Genomic DNA, 23,773 nt, shown 5'->3' with positions numbered 1-23,773 from the left:
CTCCGGGGCGTGTGTGTGTGTGTTTGCACGCTCAAGCTAAGGAAGAGTAGCCAACTAATCACTCAGGAGCCACAATCTACTCTGCCTTCTTTCATTTTCAAACGTATCATTTCTACTCACACATGTTTTTATGTTTCCTAGGATTACTAGAGTATTCCACAGGTTGCCCTCGATATTCCTCAGTCAGTGAAGTCCTGCCTTGTGTCCGCTTTGGCCATTCTCTCTTACAAGCTTTGGTTCAACTTTGTATGGGTTACAGTGTTTCGCTGGTAAATCGCAGAGACAGATAGCTTTCTCCGAACTTCAGTGTAAACACAGGTGCTCAATACGCCTTTAAATCTCTTTAGTCGAGGCCATTCCCCTCCAGGAAAAATAGAGTGGGATTTATGTTTTTGATAAAATTTTTAGATGTTATAACCATCTCTCCTTTTCTCTTACTGTATTTAAGTAAAAAAAAATGGACTTCTTTGCTCAGAAAACTCATTTCTTTTTAATAGTACCGTTGGAGGTAGGGACGATAACTTATTCGTCGTGCTCTCCAAAAAAAGAAGGAAGGGAGGGAGGGAAGAGAGAAAAAATAACAGTGAAAGGGTGAGTAGGAGAGAGAGAGAGGAGAATAGAAGGGGACAGCAAGGAAGGGAAAGTAGGTAGGTGCATGACTTTCATTCCTAGTCATACCAGTTTGGGTGACTATCATTACATTATCAGGGGAAATGCCCAGCTGTAAACATCCCGTCTTTCTCACTAATTGTGCAATAGGTGTCAGTTTCCTAGGGCTGCTGTAGCAAAGTACAAACTGGGTGACTTAAACAATATAAATTTATTGTTCCATAGTTCTAGAGGCTAGAAGTTTACGACCAAGGTATTGGCAGGATTGGTTCCTTGTGTTACCAAACCAGGTCCATCTGTCCAAAGTGCAGCAAGCCGAACACGGAGATGCTGAGGTTTACAGCCGAGAAGGCGTCTATTCACAAGGCAGCCAAGCGAGCAGCCTGAGAACAAGCCTCCGAACAGCCTCCCAGAAGACGAGGGGTTTGGGATACTTATGGGATAGCAGGGTGGTCGCGATGAAAGGTGCTCGGAAGCAGGGAAGACAGCGAGGGACTCGGTGTTCTGCGCAGGCGCATCTCGGTTACGTGCGTCTGCTCGTTCAACAAGGAGGCGACGAACGTGATTGGAGGGTGGGGTTTTCCAGCCCTCTGACGTCACCAGGCCGGGCCTCCGACACCTGCGCAAGCCCAGTTTTAGGGTCGCTGGTACCGACCAGCTCCAGCCGGCTCGTACCGGATAAGAGCGGAGTCCAAGTTCCTGTCAGCTGGGTGGCTGTGTGAATCTGGGAAGGTATGCAATTACAAAGAAAAAAAAAAAAGAATAACTAAAGCAAACTTAGTTATTGAAGGCATTTTACAAGTAGAGGGTTCTTCACAGGCTGGTCCCGTGTTTGTTGTTTTGTGAGAGGAGCTGAAGAATTTGTGTCACGAGCTTCTATTCACGCTGTGGAGCAGGGTTTCACTTCTGAGCGCTGTGAGGAAGCATGGGTTCCACGCGTCTCTCCTAGCTTCCGCTGGTTTTGTTGGTGAGCTTTGTTGTTTCTTGGCTTAGCTGGAGACATCACCCCTAATTTCTGGCTTGAAGTTCACTTGGTGTTCTTTTGTGCGTGTCTGTGTCCAAATTTCCCTTTTTTAATGAGGATATCAGTCTTATGAATTAGGGTTCACTCTAATGACTTCATTTCAACTTGATTATCTCTGTAAAGACCCGATAAATGTAAGGTCACATTCTAGGGATGAAGACACTAACGTATCTTTTCCGAGGGTATGCATTTAATCTATAACAAATAGTGTGTCCTTCCTGTTACAATACAACGATGTTAAAGCATTTGAGGTATGTTTCTTTTACTGCTGTCATAAATCAAAATAATTCAAGGCAATAGAGTATAATGACGCAGCGCTCGACTGTCGGAAAAGACATCTATCAGTGAATATCTCTATCATTAAAAATAAACCTTTACTAACTTTAGCAGGTCTACAGAGAATATGTAGGTGAGCCTGAAATAGGTGAAATATCCTTGACACATTCTTTCAGTAGGTTGGTGTTTAGTAGCATGTATTGGCTGAAAATGGAGTGTGCATTTCATCTTTTAGTGTATAAAGCATTGGTGTAATAGAAGGTGGAAAATTGGTGAACAAAAATCTAAACATAGGTGGAAACAATTTCATTATTTGAAAGAGAAATAGAATTTTTGCAGGTTATAATAGATGTTTTATGGCTTGTGTGCGAGTCAGGAAACCTGCTGGAAAGAGATGGGTTGTTTGAATTTTGTTGAACCCAAAGATATTATTTTCAAATGTAAGTATCTGTGATTTGCCTACATAAAGCAGGTGTTGTTCCAGTCCAGAATAATAGGAGGTGACCAAAGATCTACCAACTAGTGAGAAGACTAATACAATAAAACACGTAAGAGAATTATTACAGACTCACAATAGGCATTATAAGCATCGCATCCTCAGATATTTTATATGTAGACATTGCCACATAGTAAACAGACCACAGGAAAGGTAGGCTAAAGGCTATCCCTCATAGTGTGTGTGTGTGTGTATGTGTGTGTATATATATATATATTACATAATATTCCTAAAGGAAATTATAATGTAAATTTTTTTGCCATAAGACACGTGGACTGGATTAGTCTCATTTGATGCAATGATAATCATCAGTTAGGAAAAGAGAGAACTTTTGGGAATAGCCATGTGAGTAATCTGTGAAACTACAATTCTAGACTATGTACATAGTTTAAGAATTAGGTATAGCCTAATGGGCCATTCTACAGCTTCACGTACATGGCCTCTAGAATACAAGTGGATAAGAAGAGGCCTGAGTAGCAGAGGCAGAAGCCTTGCCCTGTTTGACTCTTTTAAAAAAGATAACCAAATTGGGATGGGCCATAAGCCCCTCTCCCCATGTAAATGACTGGTGGGAAAATGTGATCATTCTGAGGGAAGACTTCTTCAGTATTGGGAAACACTACAGGAAGCTTTTCTTGAGAAAATATCACTGAGAGCTTTAGGCAAACTGTTTCAAAAGCCCTTAGCTCCACAGCACACTGTTAGCAGTCTCCACTTCAGGAATGATAAAAAAAAAACTCACATATTTTATAACCTGTTACATTATATGAAGAAAACATAGGGACAAATATGTCGACATGAGTTAAGTGTTTTTGATTTGAGGTTTTTGTGAACACATACATACATACATATATCATGTCAGTGTCCTTAGATTTCTCAAAATTATTTCTTGTTCTGTTCATTTAAAGAGGAAGTTTATTTCCAGAGTTGAATTATGTAATCTCTTTACTAAATCCTACATAAAAAAGATTTTGAGAACCTGGATAGCTATTTACCATTACACTCAATTTTTCTTTAGTGTCTCTTATCAAAGAAAGTAGCAGCAGATATTCATGTTTCATTACTGTTGAGGTACTGTTCTAAGTATTTGGCTAGAGAATGTAATTTGAAGTATTATTGTTTGAAGCCATTAATTTCCTGTCATAATTTGATATAGTAATGTAGGTCAGTGACAAAACACCACTTAAAGGTACTGGTAGCTAATAGGAACATATTAACAGGAGAACTTGTCAGAAAGGCCTTTTAGTGGAAATTAAGGAACATTTGATATATGTCAAAATAGCTCTGGAATTGGACCCTTAGGTCTCATTTTCAGTCCTTAATTAAAATGGAGGCTTCATCTGCATATTAATGTTTTTGGCTTATGTCATTCCTCCACTACTCATTTTGGGTATTGAAACTTCAGTATTGAAAATGTCACTTAATAATTGTTTGTTTGGATATGTCTTTGAAATTTCTGCAAGTGTTTGGCTTCTTTTTAGATTATGTAAGTATTAAAGTATTTTGTAATTAGGGAAGCAGGGTACTACATGCTTTGTGCTTTGAGTATTAAAATATTTTGAAGAATGCTTATTACAGTGATTAATTAGACAAGTCTTTCTGAAATGCTTCTCTATTGATAAAAATATTTTTTGGATTAGGTGTTTTCTTAGTTTTATTTACTTAAAAGTGATTTGTGATATTAAGTAAATGAAATAGTATTTATTTGTTAAGAAGTTATTTTTTCTTGTTTATTTTTGAAAAGTATCAGTTACAGTTGAAATTTTCAGCAGTGGTTTTTATTTATTTCCTTAATCAACTGTCCTCAGAAAGGGAAGTTGAGATTTGCTGACAGATTTGATCATTTTATTATGTGGGCAATTTACATAAAGTTAGCATGATTTTTACAATTGTTCTTCCTTTCTAGTTTTTTTTTGTTTTGTTTTATGTAAGTTATTGGGATAAAAATGTAATGATTTTACTAATCAGCAATAATATTATTCCTTCAATGTTTGCTCCTTACATGGAGTTTTCAGACTGACACAAAAACTTATAGTTTTGAATTCTTAGTGCTATGGGCCAGGAACTGTGGTAAACCCTGGATATGACTATCTAATATGATTGCTACAACAGTATGCAGTAGAAAGTCATATCATCTCCATTTTATACATGAAGAAATTGAGATTATCAAAGATTATATGCTAGTATTTCCAACCCAGGAAATCCAACTCCAAACCCAATACTAATTAGAAACATAAGATTCAACTCTTTCATTGTTAGAGACTTTTTAATTAGAGGAATATATACACATATGCCTTTGTTCATTATTTACCAATAGCTTTGAGCAGGTGTGGGAGAAAATTACCATTGAAAGAAAAAAAACTGTATTTTCTTTGCTTGAAATTGTGACTGTTTTAGTTATTGCTTTAAATTATGTTGATACTGTAAAATTGTAATGTTGGTGTTTGTGAGATAGATCCCTGGGAGAGTGGGCCAGTAAATGTGGGGGTTGGTAAGATGACACATGAGTGATGACTTGTTGCAGGCGACCTGGCAAAATGGACAAAGCTGGTGACCTGAACCATAATGAGCTTGATCATTCATTGGATTTTCATGTATTGTCTTATTTATCATACAAATAAATTGAAAAAAAGTTAAAATGAAATTGGGAGAAGGCAATAAGCTATTAAGAGTTTCATTAAGAAACTTAGGAAGAGGAGGAGCAGAAGGCTACATTAACATTTTGGAAGATGAAAATAAATACTTTCAATAGCAATGATTGTTGCTGAGACTTTTCTGAGACAGTTGCTTAGAGTTACACAATAAATTGGAAAACTCAAGCTTCTTCAAAGTTGCAAACAGAGGTGGTGGTTATGCTGCAGACCATCTTGGCAGGGCAAAGAAGAGCATTGGATTGTTGAAGTCCAGAAATGCAATTTATAAAAAGTCAAAAGATTCTAAGTCAATAAAAAAAAAAAAAATGGCCTGACGTTTATAGGGAAAAATCTGGTAGGTTGAGATAAACAAGTGTTTCCTTTATCCATTGAGATTAAGACAGTTGGCAACTGTGGAGTAGAAGTAGAGAAGGTATTACAGTCAGAGAGGTAGAGCTTGGCTCCGAAACTTAGAGATGAACTACAAGGTCATTTTATTAGTTCTGAGTGGAAAAAAGTGCTTACTGTAAAAAATTGGAAAATACAGATAATATTAAGAAAAAAGCAAAGATAGCAGAAAACTTACTGCCCTAGATATCATGATTGTTAGCATTCTGGTCAACGTCCTTCTAGACATGTCTCTAGGCACAGAGTTGCACATAGTACATGAAGAGGGTCATAACATAAACATTATTTTTAGCAATAATTATGGATTGCTTTCCATGTCCATAAGCATAGATTGCATCATTTTATACTGGTAGTAAAGTAATTTGTTATTAATCCATTACTTCATTGTTTGATGCTTATGTTGTTTCTCTAACTTTATTATTAAAAAAAAAGGACTACTTTAATGATTGTACTTGGTCATACCTTTTCCCTCTTGTACGATTACCTGTAAATTATCTTAGAAAAAATTTCAGAGAACATCTTTTAGAGATTTCCTTATGTGTATATCTAAATTGTACGTGTAAAAAAATTACACATAAATTCAAAAATATTAATGGTTCACACCTGCTGCCAGCTTGTGATGAGCTAAACATTGTTCCAATGAGCATTATTTATCACATTGTCACTAAATCCTTTGACAGAGGTTTGATTTTTAATCAGTTTTACAGATACCAAATCAGAGGCACAGAAAGATCAAGTTATTTGCTCAGTGTCACGTAGTTACTGTCAGAATGGGAAATTGAACTTGGTACCTGGCTTCAGAGCCCTTGCTTATAACCACAGCACTTACTCTATGTGACCCACACTCTTCTCAAACCTTATTTTTAAAAATAAATGACATCAACATTTTTGTATATCAGTAAATTTAGAGCTATATCCTATGTTTAATAAGTTACTAGTTTTCAATATGCGCTGCTGCTTCCAGTTTTTCCACTGTAAATATTACACTGGAAAGATTTGCTTATGCACCTTTTGGCAATTTGTCTTGTTAGTCAATTTTTTTAAGAGATGGCCCAAGAGTTATGTATATTTTACATTTGGAAACTGCTCCCTCAAAAAAAAAAAACTGTACTGATTCCCATCAAACAAATATGGAGGTATATATTGCCTCATGCTTACTCCAGTATTAAGTTTTGTTTATTTATTTATCTTTATCAATATCTTTGGCAAAATCAAATACTTTAATGGTTCAGGTTTCTTTAAAAATTATTTATGTTGAACAACATTGAACACGTTTATAGGCCACTTGTCTTTGAAAGTACATTTCAAAAGGCACTGACCTAGCTGTGTGACAACCCAGAGTCCTTAAAATCTGAATAACTTATTTGTCCTAACATCAAACAGATATGATCTCATCAGTTCTTCAGAGAAAATTAGAATAATTTCCACAGCAACATTTAAAGTTAAGTGGATGTGGATGGTTCTGTGAGAACTGAAGCATAACAGTTTTGTAATAACAAAAAGGAGCTATGGCTAGGAGTAATTATTAAAATGTTTTTATATATACCCTTGTTTGCTCAAAAAATCAAGGAAATACTATTAATTAGAAGTTTGTAATAGAAAAAAGTAGATTAAGGATATAACATTAAGTAAAAAAATTCTTGTGTTCTTGTTAAATGCTGTGGGTCACCCATTTGACTTTCTACTGCTGTTAAGATTTTAAAATTTTTGTGACATTGCAGATTTCTCATATTAACAGATTCTGGCATTAATAGCAATTATGACAATTCTTAGAAAGGATATTTATGAGTTTTTTTAGGAGAGTGGGGAAAATGTTTAAAGTTGAGAGCAGAGTCTTGCTCTATGGCAAACTAAAGGAGCACAGGTGATTAAGGAGGGGAGTGGAAGGTTCTGCCCCTGGGACCTGAGGTAATAGGTGATCTGGGAGATGGCAGGTCTAAGAGGCTTTCTAGGGGATGCCATGTCCCACTGCCACAGAGGTGAGCCACTGAGATACTGACAGGGCCAATTTTAAAACTTCATCCTCAAATAGATGGAAATTAAATTGATCAGAAACTTAGGGCAATTCCTTAGCTCCTGGGTATATTTCTTTGAAATTGTCAAAACCTAATATTTGAAAAATTGGAAGTTGAGTGATGATCTTTACTAGTAATTGCTTGTGTTTCACATTTTATGGTTTAGACAAATGTTTTTACTTTGAACTCTTATGGCACTAAGTAATTTAAAAAAAAATTCTTTGTCTATGAGAATATAAATGATTGGTAATTCCTGTTTTGTATTCTGTTCTTTCCCCCTAAATTCTGAAGATATAAAGAAATGCCTGGCCTTTAAAAATGAAGATGCAGCATAGCAAAATGAAATATATATATGTATATATACAACAAAATTTGTTTCTAGAATAAGAATGAACTGCAGATAAAGCTAAGCTTTGAATATTTGCTAACCTTCACTTCTCATTTTCTCAAATGGAAATTAAAAATATTCTTTTTAGGGTTTTGGAAAGAACTAGAGATTGTCAAAATAATATGCTTGCACAGGTGCCTGGCATTTGCTAAGTTCTCATTCTATGAGTGTTGGTAGAGTTGGAATTATTCTTGCTTTGTGATAATGGTTCTTCTACCTGCTCAGACGGGGACTTCGAATTTGTGTCATTATCACACTGACTCCTCTATTATGGGGTTTGAAAGGCATTTTTGTGACATGTCCTTCTTGGGGCTACAGGCAGCAACAGTGATTTCTCACTGGGGTGAAACAATGGGAAAATTGTCAGGACAGATCTTCTAAGTCCTCTGCCTGCCATTGCCACTCTTGGAGAAGCAAATTGAAGTTTTCATTTTTGGCATATTCTGTAGTAAATCTCATTTGTTTTGTTGATGAGCTAGACTGGAAGGAATAATAGCTGTCTCTAAATACCCAATTTGTGATTAAGGTTGGAGCAGAATGATGACACTAATTTCATTTTAGTTAGTATTTCTGGGGCTTTGTAGTTCTTCCCAAGAAAGCTGAAAAGCTCTTTATTTTAGAGAAGGATGAGTACATTTAGGTATACATTTCAGTCCACAGCATTTAAAATGATGTAATTGGTACCTGTGGGTTCAGGAGTGCTGATCTTGTAAGATGCTGTAATAATTCGTAAGAGTCAGGAAGATTTGGTTCAAAGAACCCTGGAGGGTTCACTGACCATGTGATATATAGCTTCTGACATTATTAAAAGGAACCCATTTCACAAGTTTGATTTAGAGAGCAAGACCTAATCCACGGTTTTAAGGACTAAATGCTACCCCTTCTCGAGGCATTGTGATAGTTTCTGTGCCCACTTCGCTATGCCTCTGTGCTGACTCAAGGCATATAAAGAATGATACAGAAGCAAGAGGAAGCTCCCTTGTCTTTTTGTCAACTGTTTTTGTTTTAGTAGTCTGTGACCTAGTCTCCAAAATTTCTGGAGTAGTTGTTTTGTTTTTCCTAAATTTACTGAGTAAATAGAGACCTGATTCAGCCTTCAGTTGGAGACAGTCAGGATGTGGCACTGGACCCAGTACAGAAACAGGAACTTGTGTATAGAATCTCACATTCCTACCCTCTCAGGGAAAGCACAATTCTCCACAGTACTTTCCTTTAAGTTGTGGAGCTCAGCTTAGTTCACATAAGTCCTTTGTGAGCAAAATATGAGATTAATAAAGTATTTTCTAGATTTTCTAATACTCCTTCTGTAGGGTCAAACGTTTCTCCTGGGACTTACTGGGAAGAACATAGTAAAGGGAACATCCATGTAGAGACGTGGTTAGTTACATCAGACTCAGTTGAGTCCCTGGGATGTGCCCCGCCGAGTGTGGGTCCTTGGCTACATGCAGGAAATAACTCAAGAGCGAGCCACAGTTGAGTGATTGTAGATTTATGAACAGAGATACATACTCCATAGAGTGCAGGCTGTTTCAGAAGGCAAGAGAAAGGCCATGAGGTGTTGGGGTTGGGTGCTCAGATTAAAATAGAAATAGATACACACTTCATAGCCAGAGTGTGGGCCGTCTTACTCAGAAGGGAGAGCAGCCGTGAAGTGTGGGGGTGGTTAGTTTTTATGGGCTCAGTAGCTTCATATGCTAACAAGTGGGGAGGATTATTCCAACTATTTTGGGGAAGGGGCTGGGATTCCCAGGAACTGGGCCACAGCCCACTATTTGAGCTTTTATGATTAGCCTTGAAATTGTCATGGTGCCTGTGAGAGTACCATTTACCATGTTAATATATTACAATGAGCGTATAATGAAGCTCAAGGCCTACTGGAAGTTGAATATTCCACCATTTTGGTGTTTATTGCTGTGTCATTGCTTGAATGGCTGTGCCCTGCCCTCTTCCTTCCTGTCTCATATCCCCCTTAGAGATTTTACTCCCATAATCTTATAGGGGTGTAGAGGGGAAATGGTATGACTTCAGAAACTACTTCAGGGCTGAGTAGGGACGTTGACCCTTCCTATCAGGGAGTAAAAATCTCTGAATATAGGGGCCCCAGGGGCAGGACAGCCTTTTGTTTTTGAGTCAGAGGGCAGCATGGGCTGGAATCCTCGCATGGCCATCATCTGATGTGAGACTATTATAACCTGGAAGACATAAACTTTACCAAGTGGTTAAAGAGAAAAATTTAAGGGGGAAGAGTGTAACTTTTACTCCCCTCCTCCTGGTAACACTCTGGCGCACATGTCGGAGATTTCAAACGCTGTATTTGAAAAGAATGTTAAGAACCTTAGATTCAGTGAAACTTGTATTTTTTTTCGTCTATAAAACATACCAAAGTCTTCAAAGTTTTAGCCTTAGATATTAATAGGTTACATTTCAAGATGAAAACAAAGAATGATATTTCTGATGAAATCTGAAGTTGCAAATGTGGGAACCTTAATAATATTTTAAAATATTTTAGTGTTTCATTTGAGAAACATAGGACACATGTATGTCATTTTGTGAAAGATAATTCATATTAGTATTTTGCCATTATGTATTCAGTTTTCTGTAAAGCTAATACCTTGATTTCAGAATGTTGAAAGATGATCTTAAAAGATTATTCTTTTCTGCAAAAACATGATTGCTTTTATCGTTTTAACATTAAAATTTAAATTGCATTATTGCCTTTTTTGTTTAAAATTTCATGAACATAATTACATTGTTATTTAATGTCATTTTCTTTTGATAACAGACTTTCTTCCATCTTAAATAGTATCTATTGCATATAATAGATAACTTTTGTTTAAATTAAAAATTTAAACTCTTTGCTTTAAATTCTTGGCTAACACTAACCTAAAAAAATCACATCAACTTCTGTTATTTAGGAAAAATTAATAGCTGTTTTCTAGAGGCTTCAGGGTTTAATTTTCTTGCCTTACTTTGGGCTTTGCAGAGTCTCTCAGGGAAGCTCAATTAATTTATAACAGTGCTACTCAATGTGTGCTGAGGAAATAATACAAAATATCCAAAATCCTTCATTCTCAGAGCCTTTCACCAAAGTCATATTGAAGTTGATATGATCTTTTAAATCCAGAATATGATCAATAGGATCTTAGTACTTTCACTTTATAGCTCATCAAATAAAAGGTAAAATGTATTTTCCTCCAGGGGACAGGAATACAGTGTTAATAAGGTATGAAGGTTGGGGGGAAAGAGGTAGGGAAATAAATTCACATTGATGCTGAAGTGGTAGTTAACTCAAAATAACCAATGGGATCAAACAACCCAAATGTTCTAAAAGCTGATTAAAAACAAGCTGTAAGTTGTTTGTGTATCAAGATATTGTCCTACTTGGGATTACTTAAATGACAATGACAGAAGGATTTTAACTATTTTTTGAGGAAATTATTGGAATGGACATATAAATAGAACATTCTGCTTATCTACAGGTTTATATTTATGGTTTTGAGAATACTAATGGGATGTACTCATAGTTTGCATTGTTTTGAAGTATAGAGCAAGTGTATAATTTGAAAAGATCCTTATAGTTACATAGAAGTGAAGGTGGGTAAACTAAGACTGAAGGAGAGGTAAAATATCAAAATAATGACAAAAAAATTAGAAATTAAGCAAAGTAGTCTTCTACTTCCCTCCCTTATTCTTTTACAAACACAGATGATAGGGCGGAAGCCAGACTGCTGTGGACTGAGCATTGCAAAGCAGTTGCAGAAGCACAGCTCAGAGCGGGTACTGTTATTTCTAATCACCAGACTGTAAAGGAAAGACAAGAGGAGGCCTGTTGATGGAAGGATACATGTCATTTTGTCTTCACTTTCTAACATACATTTAATAATTTTAATATGGGAGAGATTAAGCATACTTATATGCTGTGAGGATTAACCTTGATTTTTTTTTTTTTACAGAAGAAATTAGATCACTTTGCGAGATTAATGCATATGTGGTACAGAAGTTAACAGATTTAAATTTGTAAAAGTATAAAATGACAGAAAGATAGGAAGGAAAAGAAAGAGAGGGGAGTTTTAGGGAAAGTTAATTGTAAAAGAAGTATGAAGGATAGTATAAAAATAGTATAGTGATGGTAAAAGCTACAGTTTATACTGAGAATACAAGTATTATACTTGTTTCTTACAATGTAAATAGTCTTTGCGATTCTGAGACGGTGGTGTAATATTATCAAAATATTCAGTTTTATATTTATCATTCCTTTTTATATATGGATAAACCTCAATAGCAGTTTTACTTTTGGCCTGAAGCTTGGTTTGACCCAAGACTTTTCTCCTTCTCAGTCAAATCTCACCTCCTCCATCTTTTGTCCGTGCTGCTCTACAGCCAAGTCTCACTTGAAATTCTCCAGTGCCGTCCTAACTGTCATAAACAATGGCCTTTGTCTGGTCTCTTCCTAACTAGAAACTCTGTTGTAAGTGACAATTTTGGACAGTTCACCATTCTCAAGCATCTCTGTGTAACTGTTAACGCACCTCATTTTCTTCATTTTCCTTCTACCCGAGTCTCTTTTCTTCTCCTGTCTGTATTCGTATTCATATCTATATCAGTTCTGTATCAATAATTCACATCCCTTATGGTTCTAGCATTATCCTCTTAATTTCTCACTCTACATACTCTGTGTTGGCCATTTCATCTCATCTGTTGCTGTCAACTGTCAACTACCATTTCAAAACTCTAAATCTTTATATCCAGCAACAATTTTTCAGTTGGTGACCAGTCAACATCAGCTTCTAAAAGTGAAATTTTCTCCTCCTCTCCCAAATTTTCATATTCTCCTCTTCTCTAAGATTTGTGATATGAAAATATGTAATATAATGAGCCTAAGGAGAAAGATACTAGGCAAAAGAGTTGTCAACAGGAAGGAGGATAATTATAGCCTACATCTGTAAGCACAATACTTCATTTAAAAGGTGAATTGGGAGATTATTGTGAAAAAGGGAGAGAGGAGAAGACTCATGTAGTATTTTAAACTAGTAACTCAGATAGAAAAGAGAGAAGTAAGAATGGAAGATACCATGCTTTAGAAGTACATGTGCTACATTGGGAATTGTGAAATAAGCAGAAGAGACCAATTCTTGGCAATTATCAATTAGCTAAGTGTACGATACTGTAGAGAACTGATAAATGTTTTATGAAATCATGTAATCACTTAAATCAGTAGAAAAAGGGAAGGGAATTTGATTACTGTTTTGTTTGCTTTACAAGCAAAGCTAATCACTGCTACAAGAATGGAGTATGTAATAGGGTTAACTCTGTTATCTCTGTCTGGCCACATGAAAGCAGTAAGTTGTGAGACATTCTGTCTCTCTCTCTCTCTTCCCCCCCAACAGAATCTAGAGTGTGTGAGGGATGCTGGTGCAGGGTGGTTTACTGATGTCTTCACTGGGGCTTCTAAGAGGGGCTCAGTGGGCCTCCCTCTCTCCACACTACCTATCCCAGGAGATCTGTGACCTGCACCAAGAATATGAGTTACCTTGACCTCATGTAGCAGAGCAGCAAGATTTCACTGGCAACTTCGATTCCCAGAGGACAGCTGGACCAGGGGTTTGAGGGATTTTCCAAAGAGCAGTGCTCTCACTTGGGGCTCTTAGAGGAGAGGAAACTCCCAGTGTCATACTCTTAGCTTACTACTGGCTAAGATCGGCATGCCCTTTAGGAACATGAAGAAAGCTTCCCCCTCAGAACACTTCACACCCAAGTCCTCCCTCTAACAGCACCTCCATGATTGAGGGCTGGCGCCCTTCATTTGAAGTCTCTCCCAGCTGTGAACAGTGTGGAGTCTCTAGTAATCAAGACAGTATTTTCTATGAAAAAAATATTATCTTTCTCCTGTTTAACCAAAATATAAACTTCAGTGTCACCTTAAGTCCTGCTCCCTCACCACCATGTTCAGTTAATCCTCGAGTCCTTCTACCAAGACTTCTGAAGTAGGTCTCCCCCATCGTCTCCATTCCCAGGGCTATGCGATATCTTTCCTTTGTCTGGAGACATAACGGCAAGTTGAGAGAATGGTACCTGTGTCAAGATTTGGAGTGAATGATAAACTACATGGACCACATTTTCATTCAGTTATTTCCTAAACACTCTGCAGGCTGTCTCTTTCAGATGTGCCTTTGAACACACCATTTCCTTTCTCTGGAATGTTCTTCCCCTTTCGCTACCACCACATGCATCTTTCCAAACCTAAGTTAAGTGTCACTGGCTTTATGAAACCTGGTGGAGTCCTCCGGGCTTTGTAGTTATCTTCTACTTTGTCCTCTTACAGTACTTTCTCTTTCTTCTGTTAGAGTACCTATTTTGTTCAACTGTAATTGTTTTATTATTTTTGTATATACATATATGGGGCAGCCCCAGTAGGCTGTAAACTCATAGAGGGCACAGCTCATAACATTAATCTGCGTATCCTCAGCCCATAGCCTGATGCCCAATCTGTAGCAGTTGCTCAGTAAATATATGCTTGAAAGTCTGTATATGAGATAAAAGGCTAAAAAACGATCCTGCTGTTGCCATTGGGAATAATTTATTTGTGTTCTCTCTCCAATGGAATACAGACAGAATTAGGTTTGTGTACTGTCCAGAATTTTCAAAAGTGTACTGTAACAAGATAAAAGAATGCCTCTCTTTTGCCCTTTTAGGCTGACCTCTTGAATAGCTTACTCAGATTAAGGGAGTTGATATAATTAGGGTTAGGAAAGATTTTTATGTAATGGGATTTAGTTTACTGCAAGCAAATTAGGATGAATATGAGTCTCATGCAATATTTTAACATTTTAATTCATTGCTGACTCTACAGGGCAAATGGGATCATAACCCTTAGTCCAATTTCAGGATGATAAATTGAGGTTTTTTTCCAACAAGGCAGAGGATAAAACTTGTCTGGCTTCAGTTATAGTACTGCAAATTACATTTATATTGAAAGTAAGCAAATTCAGTGCCATAATAGTTTATATTTTGTTAAAATAGGAGGTTAGAGTCCTTATAGTGATGTATACTAAAAATAATTGTAAATTAATTATTAAATACTTACTTTGCTCTGAATTATGTGATGTGGGACAGATGCCCCAAATGATGTTTATCCTCATAATGACGTTCTTTATATCCAGTTAGAATGTTAAGAAAAAGGAGAATCACTGGGAAATACACATCTGCAAAAAAGAGAAGAGAATCGCTGTGAAGTAGTCCGCAAAGGTTTCAGCAACGCTGGTCCAAAGATCAGTGTGGGGATTCTAGCTGGGGGGTGCGGCATCATGAGCAAGGACACTTGAATTCTCAGTGCTCTTTAACTTCCCGCTGACTTTGGGCGGATGTTATAGAGAAGTGGGATTTTGGGTTGGGAAGTGAGTACAAGGACCGTGTACAGAGCACCTAATGCTACGTGGGGGGATTTGGACTCTCTGACATGTTATGGGGAGATCTTAATAGATACTTAGAAAGGAACACAACATGATGAAAATAGAAGTTACAATATATTATTTTGGCAGTTGTAAGATTGCATGGATTTGATAGGGACTGGAGGCAGGATAGTGAATTGGGACAAAGTTACATTGATTAGGTTTGGAACAATTATATTATTTATATTGTTGATCTAGTTAATGGTGCTTAACTTCAAGAACAGTTTATCAATCGTTTTATTCCTCTAGTCTAGTCTAGGTCTAAGCTAGGAGTTATTTAGAGCTCTAATTATATCAAACACAATTTTATTAGTATGAAGTAGTAAAAATGGTCCTGGTCTCATTTAGGCCATTTGTAGCCAGGTCACCGGATGTCCTCGAGTATTCTTTCTCTAATTTCGAAATAAGAACACTGACCTGGATGAACTCTAAGACCTTTACAGTTGAGCTTTCTGGAGACCAAAAGAATTAATGAAAGCTTCCAAAATGTTCACCTTATCATTGAGCTTATAAAGTACTAATCATATTTCAGTGCATCCTAGGAAAAATACATTTTCAACACTTACAATCTGTTAGAATATTTTACTCTCCTTGGTGGAAATAGGTGGTAGGTTCATGATGACTACAGTATATAGGCAATTACCTTTTCCAAGAATGTGTTAAAATATAGAAGAAAATAGCAGAAAATTAACCCTTGTAAATGAACACAGTGAGCTTACTGTATAATTTAAGTGTTTTAAATAAAGCTACTTATTTGCATAATGATGCTTTGAAAAGATAGGTCTTAACATTAACAATACTATTCACTGATTTGAAATTAAAACAAAGATAACAAGTGTAAATTAATCTGGAAAAAATGTCATGTTACTATATAATTACATGCATTAATAAACATGTGGGCTATTGCTCATTAGGCTAAATCTGGCATAGAAATTATGTCAACGTAATGAGTCTATACTTTTTATTTAACAATTTTCTATTTATATTTTACAAATGTTTATTGTCATCAGTTTATTAACATCTATAATATGTGTACAGTTGTATGATAGATGTTCAAAAAGAAATAGCTTTCTCGTATTACTTATCTAAGTTGAAGTTTAAATTTGATCACTATAGGAAATGATTTGTAGGAAACCATGTGTGAACTGTATCAGAACACCCAGAGAAACACTGCAGATAATTTCTAATGTCATAAAACTAAACGAATTATTACAGTGTCTAGACAGAGTCCAAAGACATGGTAGACATTTTTTGATAAATTGGTTTTATATACCAAGCAAAACATTTGATTTGTTTAAGCATCTTTTAATTTTTAATTCAGTGAAAGGTTGCATAACGTGACGTTTAGTTACCTGAAAAAAATTAAAAGGGGAAAGATGTCATATTATCCCATGGAGTATTTTCCTTTAGTAAACAAATATTTTTTTAGCCCCAGAAAATTATTTCAAGTGGTCTGGTCTAAGTAGCACTGTCATTGTCATCACCTGGGGTGTTTGGTAAAAAGGCAGATTTCTGGAATTTTCTGCAGATGTAACAAGTCTCTGTATACACCTCTGACATCTACGTTTTAAACAAGTTCCTGGGGAGTTTATATTATGCACACTGAATGTAAGAACCACTTTTCTAAATATATGCTTCATTTTCATCCAACTGCTGGCAATTTTTACATGTCATTTGTTACTGGGTATTGGAGAGTGGGATCCTGAATATGAAGGTTAAATAACAGTACTCTGCTTGGGTATCCTGGAAGAAATGGAAATAACTCGTTGTTTTATTATCCATAAGTAGGCTAAACTCGAGTATTCTGTGCAATTTTGTTATGTAAAATAAAATATTAGATATTGGAAACTATTCTTTTTTTACTTTCAGAACACACAGTTTCTGAAAAGAAATTTTCCTGCAAGTTGGGACTTAATAATCACTTTATTTCCTCTATAAAATCACCAAATTTGTCTTGACATTTTATGGGACTCATAGTCATTTAAATGTTAAATAAAAAATTCTAAATGTGCCTTTTATTAATTTTAAGCAACCACAGACCCTGCTAATAATACTACCATTTAGGCTGAGATTGCTACCAGGAAATTCTTGAGATTACTGTTCTTTACATGTAGATACAGCTTTTCTCCTGCTTTTGATTAAAATAACCCTTTCTTCTCCATGCCAAATATATTACAAACAAAAATGCTGAATCTACAAATGGAGATGACCTCCAGTTTGAAGCTAGTCATTTGAAGTGATCTCCTTGATAACAAAAAACATGTCTTATTATCTAAGTATTTCTCATGACCTGAAGAGTTTTTGAGTATAGTGGGTTTCCAATAACACATAAGTCAGTGAGTGTGAGTCAGATTTTAAAGGCCCATGTGGCAGTGAAGTAGGAGAAAATTGTATTTAGGAATTTGGACAGTTTCATGAAAGTATATGTATCTTGAATCAGAATTTTATACCTAGGCATCAATGATCTATAGCCTTCATCAGTGGCTTAATTCAGTGATCATCTTTTGCTCATATTAATACAGGAGTCTATAAATATTGAAAACTAAGTTGGCATTCAGTTCGTAATGACCAAATCTTCCTATTCTGTAGCTCCCTATTTGTACCACGTGGCTTATAAAATTAATAGAAAAATGACAGTGTCTTTAATTCAAATTCCTTTTTCCTTTCTGATGGTCTTTCTTTTGCATTATCTAGCTTTTGAACAACATCCTTTACTATATTAAATTTTGGATTTCAGAAAGGAAACTCTCACATTTTAACCATCAAATTTTATCATTGAGATTGTAATGATGGTGATTTCCTGAATCACCAGTTTTCCCTCCACCACCCTATTCCCCTTTGTCATTTTCAGAATGTGTTGGTGACTGTGAGATAAAGTTGAAGTTTTCTGTCCAGCAAAATCTTTAATCCCTTGAGGATGCTCTAAGTATTAAGACTGATGGATCTGACAATGGTAAAAAGTCTAATAAGAATTGCTCTTACAACCACAATGAGTCATGGGAAGACAGTTTACTTATCTTTTTATGTGTCTTGTCTCTCTTCTTCCTGACTCGACAGCTCCCCCCACGGTTCGTATTGTGCACTCAGGCTTGGCTTGTAACATAGAGGAAGAGCGCTACTCTGAAAGGGTCTACACTATACGGGAAGGAGAAACCCTGGAACTGACCTGTCTGGTCACAGGACATCCACGTCCACAGGTGAGTCCCGAACTGTGACATTGTGGAAAACTCTTTGACTTTTCTTGGAAGTCAAAAAGTATGTTTTAGATTTAGCTAAAAATGTGTGTGTGTGTGTGTGTGTGTGTGTGTGTGTGTGTGTGTGTGTGAAATTCAGGTATGCATGTGCAACCCAGGATAAGGGTGGTAATTGCTGAACATTCAAGGTTGAGTTATTCATGTAGGTAAGACAAAAAAGAAATTTTTGTTAGGGTATTGTGAGATATTTTAAAGGCACTTCGAAGGAAGGTGTTAAAAAAGACAACTACAAAAATATCACAGTAAGATAACAATTCGTATGGCAATGAGTTTATTTTAGAATGTAGAACATGATTTCATGATGACATAATTGCAGTGGAGGAAGCATTTGTTCTGAGAATGTGATGCACCAGGTCATATACTTTTCCTATTCCTAGTCATTATATTCATAGAAAGCCTCAAAAACAAATGTTTTGCAGGTGCTATAAGCATTCAGGTTATCAGAGTCATCAGCTCTGGCTTTCATAAGCTAATTTAATAGCAGGAACAGAAATTGAGACTTTCAAAGGGCTCTAAAATTATAAACAATGAGCAAAGAAAATGCTTGTAGGAGTGAAAGAAAGGATAAGATACAAGGTAATATAGTTAAATTATGTATCTGTGATATAAAAATGTAATTCAGATACAGAATATTCAGATGTTTTACTTATTAATTGCCAGTTCACATTGTTATATATTTAACCTGATTTGTTCAAAATATGCATTTGTAATCAACACCAACACTGTGATAGAAAAGTCTCATTTGGTAGACACAGTTACGTATTTTAAGTATTTGTACTACAGGAAAAAAATTCCAGCTAACAGAACTATATAGGGGAAAGTAAAGAACAATGTGGAGATCTTTTAACAAAGATTCCTTTTAACCTTGTCTTTTGGTCCTGCCATCCTTAACTCCTTGATCCTCAAGGATGTTTTGACTACCATTTTAACCCTGAAGAACAAATGAAAATAAGCATGTAAACTTCACAGAATGAAGCAATAGATTAATGAGGCCATGAATAAAGTGAAATGGTGAAATATGCTTTATTGAACTTACTATTGGTAAAAGTAATCTAAAAAATAATTATTAAAATTATTGAAAACTAATAAAAACCACAATAGCTAAAATCCATAATCTACATGAATTACAAATTATGACCTTTGCTAAGAACTGAAAATTAATTAAATAATAAACTTGTCTTCACAAAATTGTAATGCAAAACTTGACCCAATATAATTAGACTTGGTAGAAAAAAATGATTGCAAAACTAAATATATAAAACAGAAGAAATAATTGTTAAAACTTGATATAGACAAAGAAGCTGATATGGAAAACTTTTTTATTTTAAAATTTATGCAGAAAACAATGGAGTCCAATGCAAATAATTTTACTAAAGTTAAAAAATGATAACATTAACTTAAGAATACTATCCCAAAGAAAATTTTTGTTATAACTTGATTTTAATTTTTGTACTTATATACATAGAGTAAGAATTCCAGAATAAAAAAGCTGAGATCAAAGTAGGGAGGTCCGAGTAAATGTAAAAGAAGCCACAAGAGCAGACTCATTGATGATACCATTATTCCTACCATGAATGCACCAAATTCTGCACTTTCTGAACTTCAAATTTTACTTAAAAATGCAACTTATCTTTGTTATTAAGTCATTCCAGCTGTTATGCTCCCTCTGTCTTCATCCTTATGTTACCTTAATATTAATTAGCAATTTCTTATTTTCTCCATGCATCTTCCCTTTCATGATTCAGCAATCTGGAATGGAATCTTTGATCTCTGGCCAATCCAAAATAAAATAAGAAAGATGGGCGTAGATTATTGCCTTATTTATTTTTCCTGAGAAGTTTCATTTTTGGAACCATTTCAATGTGTTCTGATCCTACAAAAATTTTATCATTTCAGTTTCATTATTTCTTTATTCCTAGAAGTAATTCAGGTGTTTGCAGGTGAATCAGTTTCAGTTTATGTTGCCTGTTTGAAACATGAACCTGGCTTCTTCTTTGTCAGTAAACTGTGTAAAGAAGGCTGACAGAACAGCTGGGCCTTGGCATCCTGGCCAAACACTACAGGGCATGCTGTTGGCATCTGGTCCTGAGGATGGTTTTTCTTGGCTGATACCATGAAGCTGGAATGACTTTCTTGCTGCCTTATCATATTCTGAATATGATAATAGTTGGAAATGCAGTGCAAGAGAGAAGTTCCTCATTTACTCTTCAGAAGATTTCTTAATCTGGTACCTATTCCTGTGGCAACAAGGATCACAAAGATTTCTATTTCTAGAAGTATTATAAGACAACATTTTTTCCAGATTTTGTAAAATTTTCTTTAAAAATAATCTTGCTTGGCAATGTGTAGTGGCCTCAGGGTGTTAATGTACCCAAGGGAAGTAGAAAAGTGAAGAAGGTCAGTAGTTAAGAGCATGGCACTGGGACTGCCTGGTTATAACCCTGGATCCATCATGACTATCAGTGTGATGTTGGGAAAGTTCCTTAAACTTCTCTTTTCTCTATGCCTCATTTTCTTATTTATATACTAGAAATGATGGTAACCATCATGCCTATATCATAGATTCCTTTCAAGGGTTAAATATATGTTATAAATATATGTACATAAATTATATATATACACACATATACATATATACATGCAGCACATGATAAACATGTTGATACATAAAATATATATTGACTTTTTATTATTCTTAAGCAACTTATGCTTAGACTCTAAAATCTAGAGTTGAATGTGTAGGTATGAAATAAGAAATTTTTAAAAATAATTCTTAGCATTTCTAAGCCTAAATTAGATACATTTCAACAAACTTCAGTATTTTTGTGTTTTAATGCACTGCAGAACCTTTATATATGTCGGCTGCTTTTCTCTTTAGCTTACATGGACTAGAACCATGTTCAGACTACCTCATTTAAGGAGAGTTTATCATAAAGGTACGTGGGGGAGGTAAGAAAGAAAGGAGGCAAGGGTTTTTTAGTAAATGTGCCAACATACTATTCTCTCTAGACACTCATAATTTCAGGAGCTGGCTACCTGCTCTCTTCATTCCTTCTTTTCTTTTCTCTTTCCTTCTTATTTTTTGCTTCCTTCCTTCCTCTTTTCCTTCCTTCCTTCCTTTTTTCCTTCCTTCCTTCCTTCTTTCCTCTATCTCCTCTTTCTCAGTATTTCCAGACCCATAACAAATGAATTATGAATTTAGTCCTCTTGTAAATTATTTAAGCAATAAGGTATTTAACATGAATGGTCCTCTTCACTCCCCCACCCACCTGTCAGAGGTGACTGCTAAATAGTTTGGTGTATCACCTTATAGTCCTTTTCAGTGCATTTCTAGAAATATAATTATATGTGTTTATGTCAAACTAAAACAACCAATATTTTTTCGATGAATTTTTGAATAGGATGTAGTTTAGGACAAGTATCCAAAAATTTATTCATTACAAATTCCATATCAATAGCTACATTTACAGTTTCTTCCCCTCCACGTATCCTCAAACACACAGTCTCATCCCCTGGTGATATACATCTTTATTAAGTTTGTGGTTGCATAGGGTAATATACTCACCATAGTTTGTTTAGGAGAAGGCATTTATAGTCTTTCTTGTGGTTGATGCCATACTTTCAAACAGTTTTGCCTCCGTTGCTTTTTACATAGAATATGGAAAGTCTCTTTTGTGTTCAGTACTTTAATATGCTCCAAAACTACTGACACTTCTTACTCCCAGTATATCATCAATAACCAAGGATATTTTCATTAATTTAATAAAAATCCTCATGAATATAGAGGATCATTTTCATTCTTCAGGACATCTGAATCTATTCACAGTTACTTCAGAGTTCATCTTTTGTTTAATTTCATGTAGTCTTGACTGATGCTTAGAAGAAACATTTATCATACAGTCCAGAAACTTGTGAAAACAACATTTGTCAATGTACTTAATGAGTTAATACATGGAGATCATTTAGCAGAGTCCCTAGTAAAAGGTAAATTACTTAATAAATCTTCACCACGGGATTTGTAATTGAGTCATTGATACAAAATACTAATTTCTTCCGTAAACTTAATGATTCTAAACTATTACTGTCACCACATCACAATTGAAGGTAACCCAGTAGAGTAGGTAGAGTATTGCTTACTCTCCCATCAAAGTTGGTCTTGGTCATGTTCCTGGCTTTAGCTAATGTATCTTGAGTTAGCTGTAATCTGGGTCTGGATTTTGATAGTATTGGACCAGGGAGAATTTAAGGTGGAAGCACTCTTCCATGACTTGGGTTAGTTATCTGTAAGAATATCTGCAGGCTGTTACGATGGTTCTTTGAAATTTAGACTCCTACCATGATGACATATGTACAGTAAGTGAGATAGAGATCCAGGAACTGCCATTACAGAATATTGAAGGAGAGTTCAGAAGGCTCGGGGAGGTGGGAAAGTTAGCACAGGTTTATTATATGAGACTCGTTTTTAGAGAGTTCCCAAAGGACGCTCCTGCTACTATGAGACATGCATTGATCAGATGGGCATTGTCATCCTTGAGAAGCTCAAGGGTGACTGTCCTCTGCAGAGTTGGGTTGCAGTAGGGAATGTGGCTGTGAAACTAGGATCTCTAAAGTCAGCAGGATAATAGGATTCTGTAATGACAGAGATTGGTTGGTAACCCTTCACCACCAGACTCAGTATAGCTATAAACAGTGTAATGAGCAGCAGATCTGAGTAGCAGCCAGGTTGCCTTTTATCTAGAGGACTTTGTGGTGAAGGATAACAGACTGTGGTGTCTTTAGGGATAAACTAGACTAGAGTGATACTTGACTCATATAAACAGACAAAAATGACACCTGGTGAGGAAGAGGTTGACATTTTCCACTGTAATAAAAAAAATCACAATCACTCATTCAGTTTCCAAGTCTAAACTAGTTTTTCACAGAGCCAACACTCAGTATTTGAAAGGGAAACCAGGTTTCTTTGAGGAAAGGTCTAGCAATACCTCTACAAGCTTATACCAGAAATACTATCTGAATCTGTCCCCCCGAAAATCTGTGGTATTTGTCATAGTACTTTGCATAGGAGACAGAGGGATACCAAGGCTTTCTGAGGGCTCTTCATGGTATAGAGTCCGAGCTGGCACTATAGCAGTGGACTTGTAATGCTAACACAGAGTGGGGGCTTATGGCAGCCGGTGATAAATGGAGTCCTGGCCCAGATAAGTGCGTCTGTGTTTATTTCT

The 23,773-nt window shown here is 35.9% G+C and overlaps 1 protein-coding gene across 1 annotated transcript in view; it reads left to right on the top strand.

Annotated features, from left to right (window-relative positions):
* MDGA2 (MAM domain containing glycosylphosphatidylinositol anchor 2) overlaps nucleotides 1–23,773 on the top strand; it is a 697,006-nt gene that overhangs the window by 279,247 nt on the left and 393,986 nt on the right. The window contains exon 2 of the mRNA XM_010976971.3: nucleotides 18,355–18,494. Coding sequence (XP_010975273.2) covers nucleotides 18,355–18,494 — 140 coding nt within the window. The remainder of the gene's footprint in view (nucleotides 1–18,354; nucleotides 18,495–23,773) is intronic.

This window comes from Camelus dromedarius, chromosome 5 (assembly GCF_036321535.1).
Source record: "Camelus dromedarius isolate mCamDro1 chromosome 5, mCamDro1.pat, whole genome shotgun sequence".
Lineage (NCBI taxonomy): Eukaryota > Metazoa > Chordata > Mammalia > Artiodactyla > Camelidae > Camelus > Camelus dromedarius.
This window is presented reverse-complemented; position numbering and strand designations above follow the sequence as displayed.